The sequence below is a fragment of the Microcaecilia unicolor genome, chromosome 1, assembly GCF_901765095.1.
Source record: "Microcaecilia unicolor chromosome 1, aMicUni1.1, whole genome shotgun sequence".
In the NCBI taxonomy this organism is placed as follows: domain Eukaryota; kingdom Metazoa; phylum Chordata; class Amphibia; order Gymnophiona; family Siphonopidae; genus Microcaecilia; species Microcaecilia unicolor.
This window is the reverse complement of record NC_044031.1, coordinates 406,920,170-406,940,191: the sequence shown is the minus strand read 5'-3', so window position 1 is coordinate 406,940,191 and position 20,022 is coordinate 406,920,170. Positions and strand designations below refer to the sequence as shown.

General features: G+C 45.3%; 1 protein-coding gene across 1 annotated transcript in view; it reads left to right on the top strand.

Annotated features, from left to right (window-relative positions):
- LOC115475608 (acyl-coenzyme A thioesterase 13-like) overlaps nt 1-20,022 on the top strand; it is a 76,519-nt gene that overhangs the window by 44,102 nt on the left and 12,395 nt on the right. Inside the window, exons 2-3 of the mRNA XM_030211469.1 lie at nt 1,871-1,977; nt 18,394-18,578. Of these exons, the coding sequence (XP_030067329.1) occupies nt 1,894-1,977; nt 18,394-18,578 (269 nt within the window). The 5' untranslated portion in view covers nt 1,871-1,893. The remainder of the gene's footprint in view (nt 1-1,870; nt 1,978-18,393; nt 18,579-20,022) is intronic.

Here is a 20,022-nt window from a genome sequence, read left to right as displayed (position 1 = left end):
CTAAATATTCAGTTAAGAAAAGAACAGTATCCAGCTTATTTTCGAAAGAGAAAGATGCCCATATTTTGACCCAAATCGGGAGATGGGCGCCTTTCTCCCGTGGGTGCCCAAATCGGTATAATCGAAAACCGATTTTGTGTATACCCTACTTTGATTTGTACCTGTGCTCTTCAGGGCACAGACCGTATAAGTCTGCCCAGCAGCACTATCCCCGCCTCCCACCACCGGCTCTGCCACCCAATCTCGACTAAGCTCCTGAGGATCCATTCCTTCTGAACAGGATTCCTTTATGTTTATCCCACATGTTTGAATTCCGTTACCGTTTTCTTTTCCACCACCTCCCGCGGGAGGGCATTCCAAGCATCCACTACTCTCTCCGTGAAAAAATACTTCCTGACATTTTTCTTGAGTCCGCCCCCCTTCAGTCTCATTTCATGTCCTCTCGTTCTACTGCCTTCGCATCTCCTGAAAAGGTTCGTTTGCGGATTTATACCTTTCAAATATTTGAACGTCTGTATCATATCACCCCTGTTTCTCCTTTCCTCCAGAGTATACATGTTTAGCTCAGCCAAGATGCACTAAAGACTTGTTAAAGCCCTTTCCTTAGGGCCAGATGCATTAAACAATGAGCCTTTAACGAGCCATTAAAGAGGAAGTAGTAAACCCTGGCATGCACTAAAGGCTTCTCCGAGCCTTTTTCCGGACGCTAGCAGCTAATGAAAACTGAATGCAGATGAGCAAATTGTGTAGAAACCCTATTGTAATGAGATGCACTAACCTTTTCCGATTGCCTTAATGCTGGAAAATCTAACTAGAGGTCTGTACCTGTCGTCGGGGCTTCACTATATATATTAAAAAAAAGATGAGCTGTGCCTATGGACGTCCTTTATAGACGTCCTTCGCCCCCCCCCCCTGAGATCGCTGCCGCTCCCCCCCCTCCCCCCTGCATTGAAATAACAGCTTCCCGCAGCCCCGGCCTCCTCCGCACCCCCGAGGCCCCGCCCCCACCGCCCCCCTGAGGTTGTCACCGCCCCTGCTCCCTCCTCCACCCGCCCGGGCCCTCACAGCGCCAAGTGAACTTAAAAATGAGCGACGTGTACCAACATGTAAAGCTTAGCGTATTATGTGCCTGCTGGTGCTACTTCCTTGTCATCTAGGGCACCTGGACATTGTTTTCTGTTTTCATTTTTGATTGTGCATTATGAAGAATTTGTTTTGTAATTGTTTTTGTATGATTTTTTTAAATGTATTTTTGTTCGCTGCCCTGGATAAGGGCAGGTTATAAGTAATAAATCCAATCCAATCCAATTTTGTTCCTGCCTTTAGCTGTCTCCCTGACAGTGTAAGTAATCTTGACACTGACTCACAAAGTCCTACATTCAGGGGTCCCTTTCTATCTGTCTTCCCTTATACTCCCTCATAGGCATTACAGTCTTCTGGACATCGTCACAGCCTCCCTCCTGTGTATTGTGCGAGGCTCAAATCTACCTGTCACTCTGCTTTTTTTCTCTATCGCACTCTGGAATTCCCTATCCTCTGATGTTCAGACTGAGCAGTCTTACATCGGATATTCTCATTGGCCTTCCATGGAGGTTCCTAGCCCTGCTGGTCAACAGTGTCCACCAAACTTTCCCATGCTACCTTCTTATCCTCCCTCTTCCCCCTCTCCTCTATTTTCTTCTGTCCTATCGTATAATTGTGGTTCTTTTTGATTATTTCTTCTGTATTTGCATTTGCCTGAAAGGCGGTTTATCAAATACTGAATAAGCATAAACAAACATAAACCATGACCGAGGCAAGCAGGAGAATATGTTTTTCAATCCTTAACCATCTTTTAATCTTCCCATTCGTACTCTGTTTTCTGTTCCAGGATAATCCAGTTATCAGTGCACCATGAGCACAATGTCCATAAACCACTTGCGGCAATTCATGAAAGCCATAATGGACCTTCCTAGTTTTGAACGAGTTACTAATAAGGTATGGAATAAGAAATAAAATATTAATAACATTCTCACTGGCTTCACAGGAGTCATTTAATTATTCTACAGCTTGAAATGCAGTTGGATTGAGCAAGCTTTCCTTAAATCATTTTTCACAAATCAGGGGAACCCATCAGAAAGAAGTACAGTATATTTTTGAATATTTGTTTCAACGGTGTTACAATCAACTTAATTATCTAATGATAACAGATTATTTTGGATTATAGAATCCTGTTCCATTTAATCAATTTGACAGAAAAAGTGTACTGGTAATGTTATGAGAGGCCGGTACACTTGGTAGTATTTTAGGCACATATACAATATATGGCCTCTTACAAAATTCCAACTGGTACAAAGGTACGTATTTTGAATTGATAGTGTGTTCTTTGACAGTGGGCATGCATAGGGGTGGAGTATGCAAGTACATAGCTTATAAACTACTGTAATTTAGGCACATACTTGTAAGACTGTGGCATGGACATTTATACCAGCATTAGGTATAATTTACTGTTAACATGGCTTCATGCTGAAAAGTAGCATGTACTAACAGTAGAAATAGTGTGCCAGTGTGTGGGGGTGTTCCCAGCATGTTGGTTATTCAGTTGCACACTAGCATTGCAATTAGCAGGCGCTAAATGCCTTTGCGTCAACTTCGGACTTAGCAGTTAGCATGCTAACACCAAATCTTGGGCATGCTCTTTCTTTATCTATATTCTACCCACTTGTGTGCTTTACTTTTTGGCACCCCTGACAGCACTGGAATATGCAAAATTAATGCGTAACCCGTTACCGCGATTTTGCAATAGCCACTTTTCACATGCTAACCGCATGCTAAGCACTTAACACAGTTTAGTGAAAAAAAAGAGAGAGAGAGACTTTTAGGCATCAAAGTAGACTTCCATTCAAGCAGAATTTTTTTACTGCACCTAAGAGTCAGGGCCGTGCCAACACGGTAAGCGAGGTAAGCATGGCAGGAGGGTGCCATCCTCTGGGGGGCGCCCCGCCGCACCATGCTTACCTCGCCCTCTTCTCCTCAGATCCTTTTCCTTTTTTTTTTTTTGTTTAAATTTACCTCTGTCCGGCGGCAGCGTAGCGTTAGTGAGTAGGCGACGCTCCCCTGCCCCGACGTTCAGTCTTCCCTTCGCTCAGTTCCGCCTTCTTCTGACATCAGAAATTACGTCAGAAGAAGGCGGGACACTGAGCGAAGGGAAGACTGACACGTTGGGGCGGGGGAGTGCCGCCTCCTTCTCACTAACACTACGCTGCTGCTGGACAGAGGTAAATTTAAACAAAAAAAAAGGAAAAGGATCTGGGGAGAAGAGGGCGGGTAGTGTAGCGATCGTTTTCGGGGGGGGGGGAGCAACTGCGGGGGGGCGCCGGAGACCCTAGGCACGGCCCTGCTAAGAGTCTTTTATAAAATACAAGCCTAAGTAGCATAGACAGTGAGTACATTGCACATGTGGATATCTATGCCAGCCCTGGAACTGGTGTAAATGTCCATGCCAAGTTTTTTTTACTGTAGACACATAAATTATACTGCCTTATAATCTACATGCTTCATCCAAACTATGCCCCTGTGCACGCCTACCAGCAAAGTACACACCAGCATGTCAAAATGTGTACATTCACACCAGTCAGTATTTTATGAGGCCATTTACATGCATGCATGCTCACATCTGTGTGGAGCTGACTTTATAAAATTACCAGAGAGTAATTTCATAATGGTTGGTTCTTAAGTAAGTCAAGTGGGTACCGATTTCCAGCCTATTTTATAAAGACATGTAGGCACTTCTGTATCTTTATAAAACACTAATGGCAAAGCAGCAGAAATTGTGCGAGACTGAAGCTATAGACATTTATGCCTGCTCATGAGCAGACATGAATATCTGTATGTATTTTACAAACAGAAGTAAATTGCAACTCCACTCATACTGCACTAAAACTTTATCTCTGAATACATGTATGCTTGGGTCACCTTGTCACCGTGCACACTTTTAAATGCATGACTCCTAGGGGAATTCTATAAAAGCCCTTTCACATGCATGACAAATCTTTATAAATTATTATTATTATATTTGTACCCTGCACTTTCTCACTCAAAGCAGGTTCAATGCGGCTTACATAGTAAAAGGAATACAGAATATTATTAGAGGGTAAAAGTAAAATATATCGCAATAAAAGGCAAGATGAATAGGTAGAAATAGGCAATGGAGAGGGGAGTGAGGTGGGAGATATAGTTAGGGTTAATGTCGTTATCATGGGGTACGTGTAGGTAGATGGTTCATTAGATGGTTCAATAGATTAATCAGGATCATTTGGATAGGCTTGCTTGAATAAATGGGTTTTTAGTGCTTTCCGGAAGGGAAGGTAAATGAGCTCTCAGCCATGAGCACATACCAGTCTGACCTCTGTTGCTTTGGGAAATAGGTTTATAAACTAGATGGTGGTTGACATCAAGGTTAGACAGCTCATGTCTTGTTTTCTTACTTCCCACCCTGTTCTCTGAAAGGACCTCTTATTTCTCTTTTGTAAGAGAAGCCTGAAGTACATGCAGATCCACACTTAGCAGGAGAAAACCATAATGCTTTTTCACCAGTCACAGAGGCACAGTTTAGAAGACCTGAAAAGTTCCATGCAATGGAACTGTGATATTTGATTGCCCTACTTGAAGGAAAGATACAGCTGTGTAAATTTGAAGGATAATCCCTTCCATTTTATCTCTTACTGATAGAATGGTGGCAGCAGAACAGAACAGAACTGCAAGCCCATATTCCTATCTAAAGGTGGTTGGGAAAGATTTGTCAAGATGCTGCTTCTACTGTGGAACAGAATGGGTTAAAAATAAACTAGGTCTCCAGCACTTGGGGCAAGTCCTTCAGTCGCTCATCAGGTGCCAGAAGAGTAGGCCCAGCCTTTCCAGGACTGTTCAACCCAAGGGCGTAGCCAGACTTCGGCGGGAGGGGGTCCAGAGCCCAAGGTGAGGGGACATATTTTAGCCCCCCCCCCCCGGCGCCACTGACCCCTCCCGCCATTTATAACCCCTGCCGCCATTTTTGAACCCCCCCCAGGCGCCAACCCTTTCGACCCCCTCTTCCCCCGCCGCCAACCCTCCCCCACCACCGTCGGGTCCTTTTGCTGGCGGGGATCCCCAACCCCCGCCAGCCAAAGTCCTCTTCTCTGGCGCGGCCACGGTGCTGATCTGCAAGGGCAGGCTTATGTTTCTGTGAGACTGACGTCCTGCACGTACACTCACATAAACAGAAGCCTGCGTGGCCGCATTGTTGATCTGCAAGGGTAGGCTTCTGTTTAGCCTGCCCTTGCAGATCAGCAATGCGGCCGCGCCGGAGAAGAGCACTTCGGCTGGTGGAGGTTGGGGATCCCCGCTGGCAAAGGTATCCGCCAGCAGCAGGGAAGGGTTGGCGGCGGGAGGGGGGGGGGTCAAAGGAGTTGGCGCGGGGGTGGCAGGGCCAAATCTACGGTGGCCCATGCCTCCATGGCCCCACGTAGCTACACCCCTGCTTGGAATCCCTATAGATTTAAATTCCATGTGTAAAGGGGAAAAGGATAATGATAGGAGTATACCAACGTCCACCTGGTCAGAATGAACAGACAGATGTAGAAATGCTATCAGAAATTAGGGAGGCTAACAAAATGTGGAACACAATAATAATTACCCCTATACTCAGAAGCGTAGCCAAGTGGGGCGCAGGGGGAGCTGTCGCTCCCCTAAACAGCTGTTTAAAAAAGTGGCGCCTATGCGCCTCAACTCGATAAATATTTTTTTTCTGCTCCCTCCTGAGTCTTGTTTAATCTTTTGCCATCTCTTCTTCTGCCCACGCTCTCCCGTCCGCGAGGTCACTTTTACTTCCCGAAGCGTTCTCCCTTCAGCACCGGTGATTATCAGTCAGCCTGCCAGCGTCGGGGCTTCTGCTTCTCCTCCTCAGGCGCGCGTCCCGCCTACTCTAAGCAAATTCCTGTTTTCCGCAGAGGTGGGATGTGCCTGAGGAGGAGAAGCAGAAGCCCCGACTCTAGCAGGCTGACTGAAAATCGCCGATGCTGAAGGGAGAACGCTTCAGGAAGTAAAAAGTGACCACAGATGGGAGAGACGGGCAGAAGAGAGGGTGAAGCCAATTTGAGTAATCTTTGCTGGAAGGAAAGGGGAAGACGGCAGAGGGGACAGGAGCTGGATGAGAGGGTCAGAGAGAGAAAGGGATGGGACACATGCTGGTTGGAAGGAGGAAGAGAGGGGCTGGATGGGATCCTGAAAGAAAGAGTCAGAAAGAAGGGGAGGAGAAAGATCTGGAAGAGACAGTTACTGAATGGAGAGTGGGAAGGGACGGGTGCTGGTTGGAAGGAGGAATAGAGGGGACAAATACTAGAAGGAATGGTCAGAGAGAAGGGGCAGGTGCTGGAAGAAAGAGTCAGTGAGATGGTTTAGAAAAGGGACAGATGGCGAAAGGAAGGTGGAAGAGAAGGGACAGACTCTGGAAAATAGGGAGAGAGAAGGGAGAAAGGGGGCAGACATTGGATGGAAGGGGAAAGAGTGCAGGATGGATGGAAAAAGTAGAGGAGGCACACACTAGATGGAAGGGGGGGGAGAGAGGTGTCCTATTATTTCACAGTTTTTTTTTTTGCTAACTCTCCCCCCTTTTCCAGCACCTTCTCTTTCCTCCCTACTGTACAGCACCCTCTTTCTATTTTCACTCCTCTGCCCAGTATATTCTCTCTTGTTTTCTCTCACCCCCTCCAGCATCTTTCCCTAACACTCCATCCAGCTGGATGGAAGGGGATAGGCCTCTAAAGGGGTTGAATGAGGGCAATTGCTGGCTTGGAAGAGGGAGGGAATATTGGAGGTTGCTAGACATGAGGTGAGTAGGAAGACTAGGGAGATGCTGGACAAGGGGGAATAAAAAAACAGAGGGGGGTACTGGACATTGCACAGGGATGAGGACCGAGAAGGGGTATGCTGCACATGGGAGGAGTAGGGATATAGGGGAGATGCTGATATGGAAAGGAGAGAAGGACAAGGAGGAATGCTGCATACGAGGGGAGAGTAGGGTGTCAGGGAGAGATGCTGGATGGAGGTGAGGGAAAGAGGACATCCTGGACGGGGGGGGGGGGGGGGTAAGAGAAAACGAAAGAGAATGTACTGGTCAGAGGAGTGAAAATAGAAAAAGGGTGCTGTACAGAAGAGAGGAAAGAGACGGTGATGGAAAAGAGGGGATAGCAAAAAAAAAAAAAACTATGAAATAATAGGATGAAGAATGGGAGGGCTGGAGTAAGGGAGATTAAAACTGTAGGCAGATGTGGTTAAAAATAAAAAGGAAGATTGAAGACTGAGTAGTAAAAATGAATGAAGTCTAAGAGGCAGAAAACTAAATGAAGGAAAGCTGAAAGGAAAAGATCAATTCAGAGGTGGATATAGGAGAGAAAGTGAAGAAGGCAGGAAGGGAGAGAAGAAGTGGCAGATGAACTGGAGATCATGTGAAGAAAGTTAAGAAAAGCCAGAAACTGGAGACTGAGACAAACATGATGGGAAAAAGAAAACAAAATGACCAAACAACAAAGGTAGAAAGAAAAAAATTATTTTTAATTCACTGACTGGAAAATGTCAGTTTTACAGTAATTTTACACTGCTTTCTTTATATTTTGCAGAGTGCTGTTTCGATTTCTCTTTTTCTAGTGATGCAGTGTGGCTTCTTGGGTTTTAAGTTTAGTCTACATCAGTGATGGCGAACCTTTCAGAGACCAAGTGCCCAAACAGCAACCCAAAATCGAATTATTTATCGCAAAGTGCTGGTACTCATTATGGGCGGGGTTACCACATATGACTCCACCCCTATGATAGCCACATCCCTTACACCAGCCATGGCGCATATAAACAGACATCATTGAAAATATTATACTAGTATAGGAGGAAAAAATAACATGATTTTTTTTCATTATAAATCATTTCTGTAAGCTGTTACAGCTCCAGTATACCCAGTGCAAAATAAGACAGCAGATGTAAATTCTCAAATTGGACATATTCCAAACATTAAAATGAAAATAAAATGATTTTTTCTACCTTTGATGTCTGGTGATTTTGTTTTTCTATCCATATTGGTCCAGTCTCTGATTCTGCTGCTCTCTATCTGTTCTCTTAACTCCATTTCCAGGGCTTCCTTTCCATTTATTTCTTTGCTTTCCTCCTTTCTTCTTCATTTCTTGCCCTCCATCCATGTCCAGCAACCCTCCTCTCCCCTCCAGCCACCCATTTCCAGCCACCCTCCTCTCCCCCCTGCCCTCCCTCCCAGCACCAGGTATCCCTCCCTCCCTCCCACCTAGCAGCACCCAGCATCAGGCCTCCCTCCCACCCAACATCAGGCCTCCCTCCCACTCAGCACCAGCACCCAGTAGCAGGCTTCCCTCCCACCCAGCACCACCCAGCACCAGGCCTGCCGCCTTCCCTCCCAGCACCAGGCAGCCCTCCCTCCCAGCACCCAGCAGCAGCACCCAGTAGCAGGCCTCCCTCCCAGCACCCAGTAGCACCCAGCATCAGGCCTCCCTCCCACCCAGCACCAGGTCTGCCGCCCTCCCACCCAGCACCCAGTAGCAGGCCTCCCTCCCACCCAGTACCACCCAGCACCAGGCCTGCCGCCCTCCCTCCCAGCACCAGGCCTGCCGCCCTCCCACCCAGCACCCAACATCAGGCCTCCCACCCACCCAGCACCCAGCAGCAGCACCCAGTAGCAGGCCTCCCTCCCACCCAGCACCAGGTCGGCCGCCCTCCCACCCAGCACCCAGCAGCAGGCCTCCCTCCCACCCAGCAGCACCAAGCCTCTCTCCCACCCACCCAGCACCAGGCCTGCCTCCCGCCCTCCCTCCAACCAAACAAGCATCAGGCTGCCCGCCCGTCCTCCCTCCCTCCCTCCCAGCACCAGGAACCCCCCTCCCCCTCTGAAATTTAAAAAGCGGACCGTCCTCGGGGTTAAGGCGGCGTGCAGCAGCAGCGAAGCGCGTGTTTTTCGCTTGGCGCGCCTTCGGCCTTCCTTTCTGTCTCTCAAGCTCTGGTCCCGCCTATGAGGGGTGGGACCAGAGCTTAAGAGACAGAAGGGAAGGCCAAAGGCACACCGATCGAAGCACACGCATTGCCAGCAGATCGCCTCCCTTCGGGCCTTCCCTCCCTGTGTCCTGCCCTCGTCTGATGTAACTTCCTGTTTCAGCGAGGGTGGGACACAGGGAGGGAAGGCCCGAAGGGAGGCGATCTGCCGGTGCTGCGCTTTCACATGGAGGTGAGGTGCTGCCAATTTGAATGCAGGGGGGCTGTCGACTGGGCTGGGGGTGGGCGGGTGGAGACTGGGGACTGCGGCGCCGACGACCTGAGTAGCGATTGGAGGGGGTGGTGGTAGCGGGGGGGGGGGGCCCGGGGGGGCCTTGCCCTGGGCCCGGCTCAGTCTCTCAGCGGCCCTGCAATAAGATGGGAAAAATTGTAGACCTAGTCATTAGTGGAGTGCATGATCTGGTGCAGGAGGTAATGTGCTGGGGCTGCTTGATAACAGTGATCATAATATAAACAGATTTGATATTGGCAGAGAGGACATGAAGTGAGATTGAAGGAGGGCAGACTCAAGAAAAATGTCAGGAAGTATTTTTTCACGGAGAGAGTAGTGGATGCTTGGAATGCCCTCCCACGGGAGGTGGTGGAAATGAAAACGGTAATGGAATTCAAACATACGTGGGATAAACATACAAGAATCCTGTTCAGAAGAAATGGATCCTCAGGAGCTTAGCTGAGATTGGGTGGCAGAGCCGGTGGTGGGAGGCGGGGCTGGTGGTTGGTAGGCGGGGATGGTGCTGGGCAGACTTATACGGTCTATGCCAGAGCCAGTGGTGGGAGGCGAGACTGGTGGTTGGGAGGCGGAGATAGTGCTGGGCAGACTTATACAGTCTATGCCAGAGCCGGTGGTGGGAGGCGGGGCTGGTGGTTGGGAGGCGGAGATAGTGCTGGGCAGACTTATACGGTCTATGCCAGAGCCAGTGGTGGGAGGCGGGGCTGGTGGTTGGGAGGCGGGGATAGTGCTGGGCAGACTTATACGGTCTGTGCCCTGAAGAGGACAGGTACAAATCAAGGTAGGGTATACACAAAAAGTAGCACATATGAGTTTATCTTGTTGGGCAGACTGGATGGACCGTGCAGGTCTTTTTCTGCCGTCATCTACTATGTTACTATGTAATATGTTAGCATTTAACTTTCAAAAATGAGACTATAATAAAATGAGAAGAATGGTTAAAAAAGAAAAAACTTAAAGGAGTAGCTGCGAAGGTGAAATAATTTACATCAGGCATGGATGCTGTTCAAAAATTCCATCGTGGAAGTGCAGGCTAGTTATAGTCCATGTATAATAAAAGGAGGAAGGGAAGCCAAACAACAGCCAGCATTGTTAAAAAGTGAAAAGAGTGAAAAGAAAATCCTTCAGAAAATGGAAGAAGGATCTGACTGAAAATAATAAGAAACAGCATAAGGAATGACAAGTCAAATGCAAAGCGCTGATAAGGAAGACAAAGAGGGACTTTGAAAAAAAGATTGAGTTGGAGGCAAAAACATATAGTAAAATCTTTTTTAGGTATATTAAAAGCAAGAAGCCAGCAAAAGAATCAGTTGGACCACTAGATGACCGAGGGTTAAAAGGGGCAATCAGGGAAGACAAAGTCATAGTGGAGAGATTAAATGAATTTTTTACTTCAGTCATCACCGAGGAAGATTTGGGAGAGATACTGGTGCCAAAAATGTTTTTCAAAGCTAACGAGTTAGAGAAACTGAATTAAATCGCTATAAACCTTGGAGATGTAATGCGCAATTTGACAAATTGAAGAGTAGCAAATTGTCTGGACTGGATGGTATTCATCGCAGAGTACTAATAGAATTGAAAAATGAACTTGCAGAACTATTGTTAGTAGTATATCTTTAAAATCAAGCCTGGTACCGGAAGATTGGAGGGTGGCCAATGTAACGCCAATTTTTTAAAAAGGTTCCAGAGGTGATCTGGGAAATTATGGACTGGTGAGCCTGATGTCGGTACTGGGCAAAATGATAGAGATTATTATATACAGTGGGGGAAATAAGTATTTGATCCCTTGCTGATTTTGTAAGTGTGCCCACTGACAAAGACATGAGCAGCCCATAATTGAAGGGTAGGTTATTGGTAACAGTGAGAGATAGCACATCACAAATTAAATCCGGAAAATCACATTGTGGAAAGTATATGAATTTATTTGCATTCTGCAGAGGGAAATAAGTATTTGATCCCCCACCAACCAGTAAGAGATCTGGCCCCTACAGACCAGGTAGATGCTCCAAATCAACTCGTTACCTGCATGACAGACAGCTGTCGGCAATGGTCACCTGTATGAAAGACACCTGTCCACAGACTCAGTGAATCAGTCAGACTCTAACCTCTACAAAATGGCCAAGAGCAAGGAGTTGTCTAAGGATGTCAGGGACAAGATCATACACCTGCACAAGGCTGGAATGGGCTACAAAACCATCAGTAAGACGCTGGGCGAGAAGGAGACAACTGTTGGTGCCATAGTAAGAAAATGGAAGAAGTACAAAATGACTGTCAATCGACAAAGATCTGGGGCTCCACGCAAAATCTCACCTCGTGGGGTATCCTTGATCATGAGGAAGGTTAGAAATCAGCCTACAACTACAAGGGAGGAACTTGTCAATGATCTCAAGGCAGCTGGGACCACTGTCACCACGAAAACCATTGGTAACACATTACGACATAACGGATTGCAATCCTGCAGTGCCCGCAAGGTCCCCCTGCTCCGGAAGGCACATGTGACGGCCCGTCTGAAGTTTGCCAGTGAACACCTGGATGATGCCGAGAGTGATTGGGAGAAGGTGCTGTGGTCAGATGAGACAAAAATTGAGCTCTTTGGCATGAACTCAACTCGCCGTGTTTGGAGGAAGAGAAATGCTGCCTATGACCCAAAGAACACCGTCCCCACTGTCAAGCATGGAGGTGGAAATGTTATGTTTTGGGGGTGTTTCTCTGCTGAGGGCACAGGACTACTTCACCGCATCAATGGGAGAATGGATGGGGCCATGTACCGTACAATTCTGAGTGACAACCTCCTTCCCTCCGCCAGGGCCTTAAAAATGGGTCGTGGCTGGGTCTTCCAGCACGACAATGACCCAAAACATACAGCCAAGGCAACAAAGGAGTGGCTCAGGAAGAAGCACATTAGGGTCATGGAGTGGCCTAGCCAGTCACCAGACCTTAATCCCATTGAAAACTTATGGAGGGAGCTGAAGCTGCGAGTTGCCAAGCGACAGCCCAGAACTCTTAATGATTTAGAGATGATCTGCAAAGAGGAGTGGACCAAAATTCCTCCTGACATGTGTGCAAACCTCATCATCAACTACAGAAGACTTCTGACCGCTGTGCTTGCCAACAAGGGTTTTGCCACCAAGTATTAGGTCTTGTTTGCCAGAGGGATCAAATACTTATTTCCCTCTGCAGAATGCAAATAAATTCATATACTTTCCACAATGTGATTTTCCGGATTTAATTTGTGATGTGCTATCTCTCACTGTTATCAATAACCTACCCTTCAATTATGGGCTGCTCATGTCTTTGTCAGTGGGCACACTTACAAAATCAGCAAGGGATCAAATACTTATTTCCCCCACTGTAGAACAAAATTCAGAGCATATGCAGAGGCATGGATTAATGAGACAAAGTCAACATGGATTTAGTGAAGGGAAATCTTGCCTCACCAATCTACTACATTTCTTTGAAGGGGTGAACAAACATGTCGATAAAGATGAGCCAGTTGATATTGTGTATCTGGATTTTCAAAAGACATTTGACATAGTACCTTATGAAAGACTCCAGAGGAAATTGGAGTCATGGGATAGGAGGTGGTGTTCTAATGGGGATCAGAAACTGGCTAAAAGATTGAAAGAGTAGGGTTAAATGGTCAGTATTCTCAATGGAGAAGGGTAGATGGTAGGGTTCCCCAGGGGTCTGTGCTGGGACCACTGCTTTTTAATATATTTATAAATGATCTAGAGATGGGAGTAACTAGTGAGTGTTAACTTCAGAAATTTTAGTACAAGAACAGTACAGAGCAGACTTCTATGGTCTGTGCCCTGAAAAAGGCAACGGCAAATCAAACTTGGGTATACATATAAAGTATTGCATACCATGTATAATGAGTTTATCTTTTTGGGCAGGCTGGATGGACCGTACAGGTCTTTATCTGCCGTCATTTACTATGTTACATATAATTAAATTTGCTGACGACACAAAGTTATTCAAAGTTGTTAAATCGCGAGAGGATTGTGAGACATTACAAGAGGACCTTACGAGACTGGGAGACTAGGCTTCCAAATGGCAGATGATGTTTAATGTGAGCAACTGCAAAGTGATGCATGTGAGGAACCCAAACTATAGTTACGTGGTGCAAGATTCCACATTAGGAGAGTAGGGTGAGATAAATAATACTTTGGGCAACAGGTACCCACAGATTACTTATACCAAGATTCCCTGATGCATAAGTCTGCCTAACAGACTCACTAGCTCTGTCTAGGGTGAGATACAGGAATCTTGCTTCTGGCACCTCTCCAGGTGTTGGTGTGTAGAGTGAAAAAGAAAGACACAGCTGATAGATATATATATATATATATATATATTAGCTTTATTATGGATAAGAAAATAAAAATACTCTGCGCTAGCTTATGCAATAAAAATATCCCTTACTGATATGAGCACTACCGAAAATATATTGTCTAAACTACACTCTGATTATCCTGAGACTAAGTACGATAATGATTAGAACAGTACAAATGATAACCTAATAATCCTTATGAAACTTATCACATCTTATGCAAAATACACATTAGCTGCTGTCCCTGACCAAGAGCTGACATAAACCAGTCGTACTTAGATAAAACCAGTGCCTAACCCCAGACCAGGAAATATATCTCTGTGATCTTACCACGCTGTCCTGATGACGGCTTCAGATAAGACCGGAGCAGAATCTCCCCAGACGCTATTTTAGCTGTCTGTGTCTTATGTAGTGCAGGTCTTTATCAGCGTAGGTTCCCGTCACTCCTTTGGTTATCAGAGCCAATATCTCTGCCACAGGTATTTGCACCAGGATGCAGGTCACGAGGTTGGTATCATACAAAGTCTCTGGCTCCCCCGAGCCTTGCTGGATTTCCCGGGTCCTCTTACCAGTTGCCCCTCTTCCAAGGGTCTCCGACTCACTCCTTACTTCTGTTCCCGCTTTCCCCGTACCTCTCGGTCAGGTGACGGTAGGAACCAATCATGATCTTGTCCAGTTCAGTACATGGCAAGAAGAGTTCTTTGTTTTGTGACCTTGGAGAATGGTAACTTCTGGAGCCATGTCTGCCTCCCTACTCCGTTCTCAGGGTGATAGAAGGGGGTGTTTAGAACACAGACTGTCCTTGGCTTTAGCAAGCCTGTCAGTGATTTTCCACAAGCTGAAGCTGGATCTTGCTGACACAGAGATGTTGCAGCAGCCATCTTATTATACCAAGATGTCATAGGCTTGTATAGGCCAAGACCAGCTTAGGCTAGATCACAGGGAAATACTCCTACAGGAGTCACCGATCAGGAAAGAGATCTAGGTGTCATTGTTGATGATCCATTGAATCCTTCTGTTCAGTCTGTGGTGGCGGTGGCTAAGAAAGCAAATAGAATGTTAGGTATTATTAGAAAAGGAATGAAAAACAAAATTTAGGATGTTATAATGCCTTTGTATCACTCCATGATGCAACTGCACCTCAAATACTGTGTGCAATTCTGGTCAGAACATCTCAAAAAAGATATAGTAGAATTAGAAAAGGTACAGAGAAGGGCGACGAAAATGATAAAGGGGATAGGTTGACTTCCCAATGAGGAAAGGCTAAAGTAGCTAGGGCTCTTCAGCTTGGAGAAAAGATGGCTGAGGGGAGATATGATAGAGGTCTATAAAATAATGAGTGCAGTGAATGGATAGATGTTAATTGCTTGTTTACTCTTTCCAAAAATACTAGGACTAGGGAGCATGCAATGAAGTTACAAAGTAGTAAATTTAAAACACATCAGAGAAAATATTTCTTCACTCAACATGTGATTAAACTCTATAATTCTTTGCCAGCAAATGTAGTAAAAGCGGTTAGCTTAGCGGGGTTTAAAAAAGGTTTGGATAGCTTTCTAAAAGAAAAGTCTATAAGCCATTATTAAGATGGACTTGGAAAAATCCACTGCTTATTTCTAGAATAAGCAGCATAAAATATATTGTACTGTTTTGGAACCTTGCCACTGTTGGAAACAAGATGCTGGCTTGATGAACCTTCTGTCTGTCCCAGTATGACAGCACTTATGTTCTTATGTGTGAATCAAATCTGACACATACCTATATGGAGAACAAAAAGACAATGTAGACACACAACAAGAAATCAACATCTAGCCTTAAAGCAAATATTAACTACCATAATCTAAAAAACTACAGCAAAGGAGTTAGCAGAGACAGTAACCTAAGCACAACCATAAAAGCAGATTACAACAGCGGAGGCAGCTACCTGATCCCAATCATTACAAGGGAGAAAATTAACACAATGAGAAATAAAAATAAAAATAAAACTAGGAGACAAACTCTTATCATACCACCCAGACAATCAAAAACACACGAACAGGAACATAAAAATACACAACACCATCCCCCATCATACTGGGCTACTTCAACGCCAGATCTGCCAGAAATGCAATATTGTAAGAGGCTTCATAGAAGAAAAACATTATGATGTAGTCTGCATTGTGGAAACTTGGATGACCAGAGGCAATATAGACGAGCCAAAGCTATGGAAACTAGTAGAGAGAAATCACCCCCCACACACACACACACACAATTCTACAGACGAGATGGTCTCAACATGGAGCAAATCAATACAAGACACATGGGATGAAATATCCCCACTACAAGAAAAACTAACGTCCAAATCAAAGACTAATCCATGGTGCACATCAGAAATAATAAACCTGCAAAAAACATGCAGGAAACTAGAAACCAAAACACACAACACAAAAACACCTGGAGAGTTCAGATCAAAATATACGAGGAAAAGATAAAATTCAAAAAACAGAAATACTACAGCCACAAGGTGACTGAAAATAGCAATTCAACCCGCTCCCCTCAGCTAGTAGAATCAATGACCAAATCAATGCAAACAAACTTAGAATCCAGGTTAACGGCAGAAATCCTCAAAACTTTCTTTCAGGAGAAGTCAGAAAAACTACTTGACACTATTCTCAAGGCATCAGCTTCAGAACACACAACAGAAAAAAATTGAAACACTGGAAAACAAATGCCCCGCTGACCATCAATGGTCCAACTTCACAAAATCAAACTATCTAGATCTCAAACTCATGATAAAAAAAAACATCTCTAGAGGACTATGCATTCTTGACCCATGCAGGGCAGAGTATCTTAAACGAGCACCAGCGAAGATACTGTACCACTTAACCACGCTAGTAGACACCACGTTAACTAAAGGCTGTTTCCCAAAAGAACTAGGAGGAATAGTACTTAACCCACTGATCAAAGGAGAATCACTTGACAAGAATTCTCCCAACAACTACCGATCAGTAGCAAACATACCCACCATAGCTAAGATCCTGGAAACCACGGTTGCAATCCAATTACAGGACTACATGGAACAACACCAACTACTGAATCCAGTCAGGATTCTGCTCTACATACAGCACAGAAATAGTAATGAGAGGTTTTCTATTGGAACTACACCTTCTCATGGATAAAGATCAGTAAATTTTCAATATGCAACTAGACCTATCGGCTGCCTTTGACCTGGTCAACCATGAAACCCTCTTAACAATTCTCGAAGTAGAAGTGAGAGATAGAGTACTCAATTGGTTCTCAGAATTTCTAAAACACAAATCCATTCAAGTCAAATGGCAACAATCTCAATCTCAACCATGACCCGTGAAACATGGAGGTCTCCAAGGCTCCCAACTCACCCCTATTCTTTTCAACTTCTATCTCAGAGACATAGCGAAGATTTTAACGCCATACAAAATCAAACATTATGCCTACATGGACAACATCATTATTTTATTCCCAGGAACAAACCCATTATCTGTATATTCACTAATGAAAGAATGCTTTATGAGTGGTTTTGCACCCTGAAACTGAAAATCAACCCTGATAAAACCAACATACTATGGGTAGGATACAAGACAAAAAGACAACCAGACATTTAGAGGTTAATGTATTCAGGTCTTGTTTCACAGGAAATCTGCAGTTCAGGAGTGATTTTATTTATTTTTAAATTTTCTATTCTGCACTATCTCAACAATTGTAGGCGGATTCCAGTTTAACAAGAAAATAGCATATTAGATTTGTTATTAAATCCTCCTTCAGACATTGATCAGCAAAATCAAACCCACGTTATCTTCTGAAGATTTTAGGATCGTTATACAGTGCTTGATTTTGACTAGTTTTCAAGATGGCTCTGCCTGACCCCTAGTAGTTCTTTAATTTTTCTGCTCTTACATTAGGGAATTATTTGCTGTTGGAGGTTAAGGGGGAGTTTTCCTAATAGTGTAAGGGGAGAGGTTGCACTATTTGCTCTAGAAGGACCTTTTCATACTTGGACTTTGCAAATACAAATACTTTTGTGTTTTAACCAAAGTTGTGTTTTAACCAAAGAATCAGAGTTCCTCTAATGAACCTAGATTAAACCTACAGCTTGAACTTGGTAATCGTAAAACCTCTTTGTTAACCAGCAGTCAGATAACAATTTGTAGTAGTCAGCAATTACGGGAGACAGCCAGCTCTGTCAGCGCAGTCTCGTGATCACTATACAAAGGCTATATTATGTGGATGTGCTGAAACAATGCAATAAGTTACATTTTCTTGCAAAGTAACATTTTCTGTGAAACTGACATATTCTTTCTCTGTGAGAACTACAGAACTACTAACTGTACTGCGCATGTGTTTGTGTGATGTATGACATGTGTTATGCGCATGATCACTAATGATGTATAAGAATGAGTGTCAGATGACGCTCGACACACAGTATCCTGAGTCTGAACTTAGTACTGTGTCAGCTAGCTAATAAAAGTTGTCTTGCTTTGGAAGTCAGCGTCTCGGCCTCCTGATTTACTTGCTCAGCAGTCTGGTTACAATAGAAGTACTGGAAAAGAGGAAAGCTGATTCATTCAGGTCCAAGAGGGTTCAGATGGGCCCAGTAGTTAATATACTGTCATTCCTTTATTTATGTTTTATGTATGTAGGTATTTATTTACTTATTTATTTTGGAAGCTTATATTTTGGGTGATGTATTATAGAATGTGCATAGTTGGGCATACTTTATTTTGTCCTTCTCTTTTACTAGATGAATCTTATTTCTGCAAGTCCAGGGAAGGTTGTTTGTGATATGAAAATTGAAGACGAGCATACAAATGCAAATGGTACATTACACGGAGGTATGACGGCCACTCTTGTGGATACCATTTCATCAGCTGCATTGCTGTATACAGAGAGAGGACAGCTAGCAGTCAGCGTGGATATGAACATAACGTGAGTGAGATCTTACAAAGCTACTGGGAGGGAATGAGGAAGTGCTGTTTTATGTCCTATTGAGGATGTAAAGTGTTAAGCCCAAGTTCCCATGCCTTCATCCACCTGCTGAGTGAAATAATCAAGGAGGCCAAGGGCCTGCAGGGAGGTCATTTACTCTGAAAGGCATCAACTTTTAACATCTGAGGTTCTTCAGTTTGTATCCACCAATGTTACCACAGCTTTCCGAGATACATTATAGGCTAAGAAGTAAACCATCCCATCAGCGTTCAGAAGGAGGGGTAGTTTGTAGTTAGGGATTAGAGAAAGAGAAAAATGAATGCAATTAGTAGGGGAGATGCAGATCCAGGGTTCTTAGGCCAGTTAGCACAGGAAAGCATTCCGCGAGAGAAATTACTTTACTTTACAAAACTTGATTATTTACCTCACCAAACAGCTTGAGGCGAATTACAATAATTTAAATATACATCAAAATATCTTCAACCAACCAACACCATTCCAGGCCTTCACAAATGTAAACAATCACTGGACCTACTAAATCAATCAAACACATAAACGGCGAGTGACCATACTCACTCGCAAATGCACAGTAGAGACTTCCCTCTCTGCCCCACCCCCGCTTCAATACGTGTGATGGGGGCGGGACAGAGAGGGAAGTCTCTACTGGCATGCTGCAGACGTCGGAACCGCTCCCCCTCCCCCGGAGTCGCCGCAGCCCCTCCATCTGGCCCGAGCACTGTGAACTTACATCACCACGCAGCAGCAGGCACATCAGCAAAGCTGCCGTCAGGCTTCCTTCTCTGCCTTTGTCCCACCCTCGCCGACGTTACGTCACACGAGGGCGGGACACAGGCAGAGAAGGAAGAGCCGCCCCGACGGCAGCTTTGCTGATGTGCCTGCTGCTGCATGGTGATGTAAGTTCACAGTGCTCGGGCCAGATGGAGGGGCGGCGGCGACTCTGGGGGAGGGGGAGTGGTTCCGACGTCTGCAGCATGCCAGTACAGACTTCCCTCTCTGTCCCGTCCCCATCACACGTATTGATGTGCCTGCTGCTGCGTGCTGATGTAAGTTCACAGTGCTCGGGCCAGATGGAGGGGCGGCGGCGAATCCGGGGGAGGGGGGAGGGGGGAGGGGGAGCGGTTCCGACGTCTGCAGCATGCCAGTAGAGACTTCCCTCTCTGTCCCGCCCCCATCACACGTATTGATGTGCCTGCTGCTGCGTGCTGATGTAAGTTTACAGTGCTGCTCGGGCCGGGTGGAGGGGCGGCAGCGGCGACTCCGGGGGGGGGGGCTCAGAAACCCCCCCCCCCCATTCCAAAAGTAGCCCGTTTTCACGGGCTCAACGGCTAGTTAAATATAACTAAAACCCTTTACAAACATATTTCTCATAAAATCAGGTCTTCAAAAGCTTCTTAAACTTTTCATAGTGTTGAATTTGACGAAA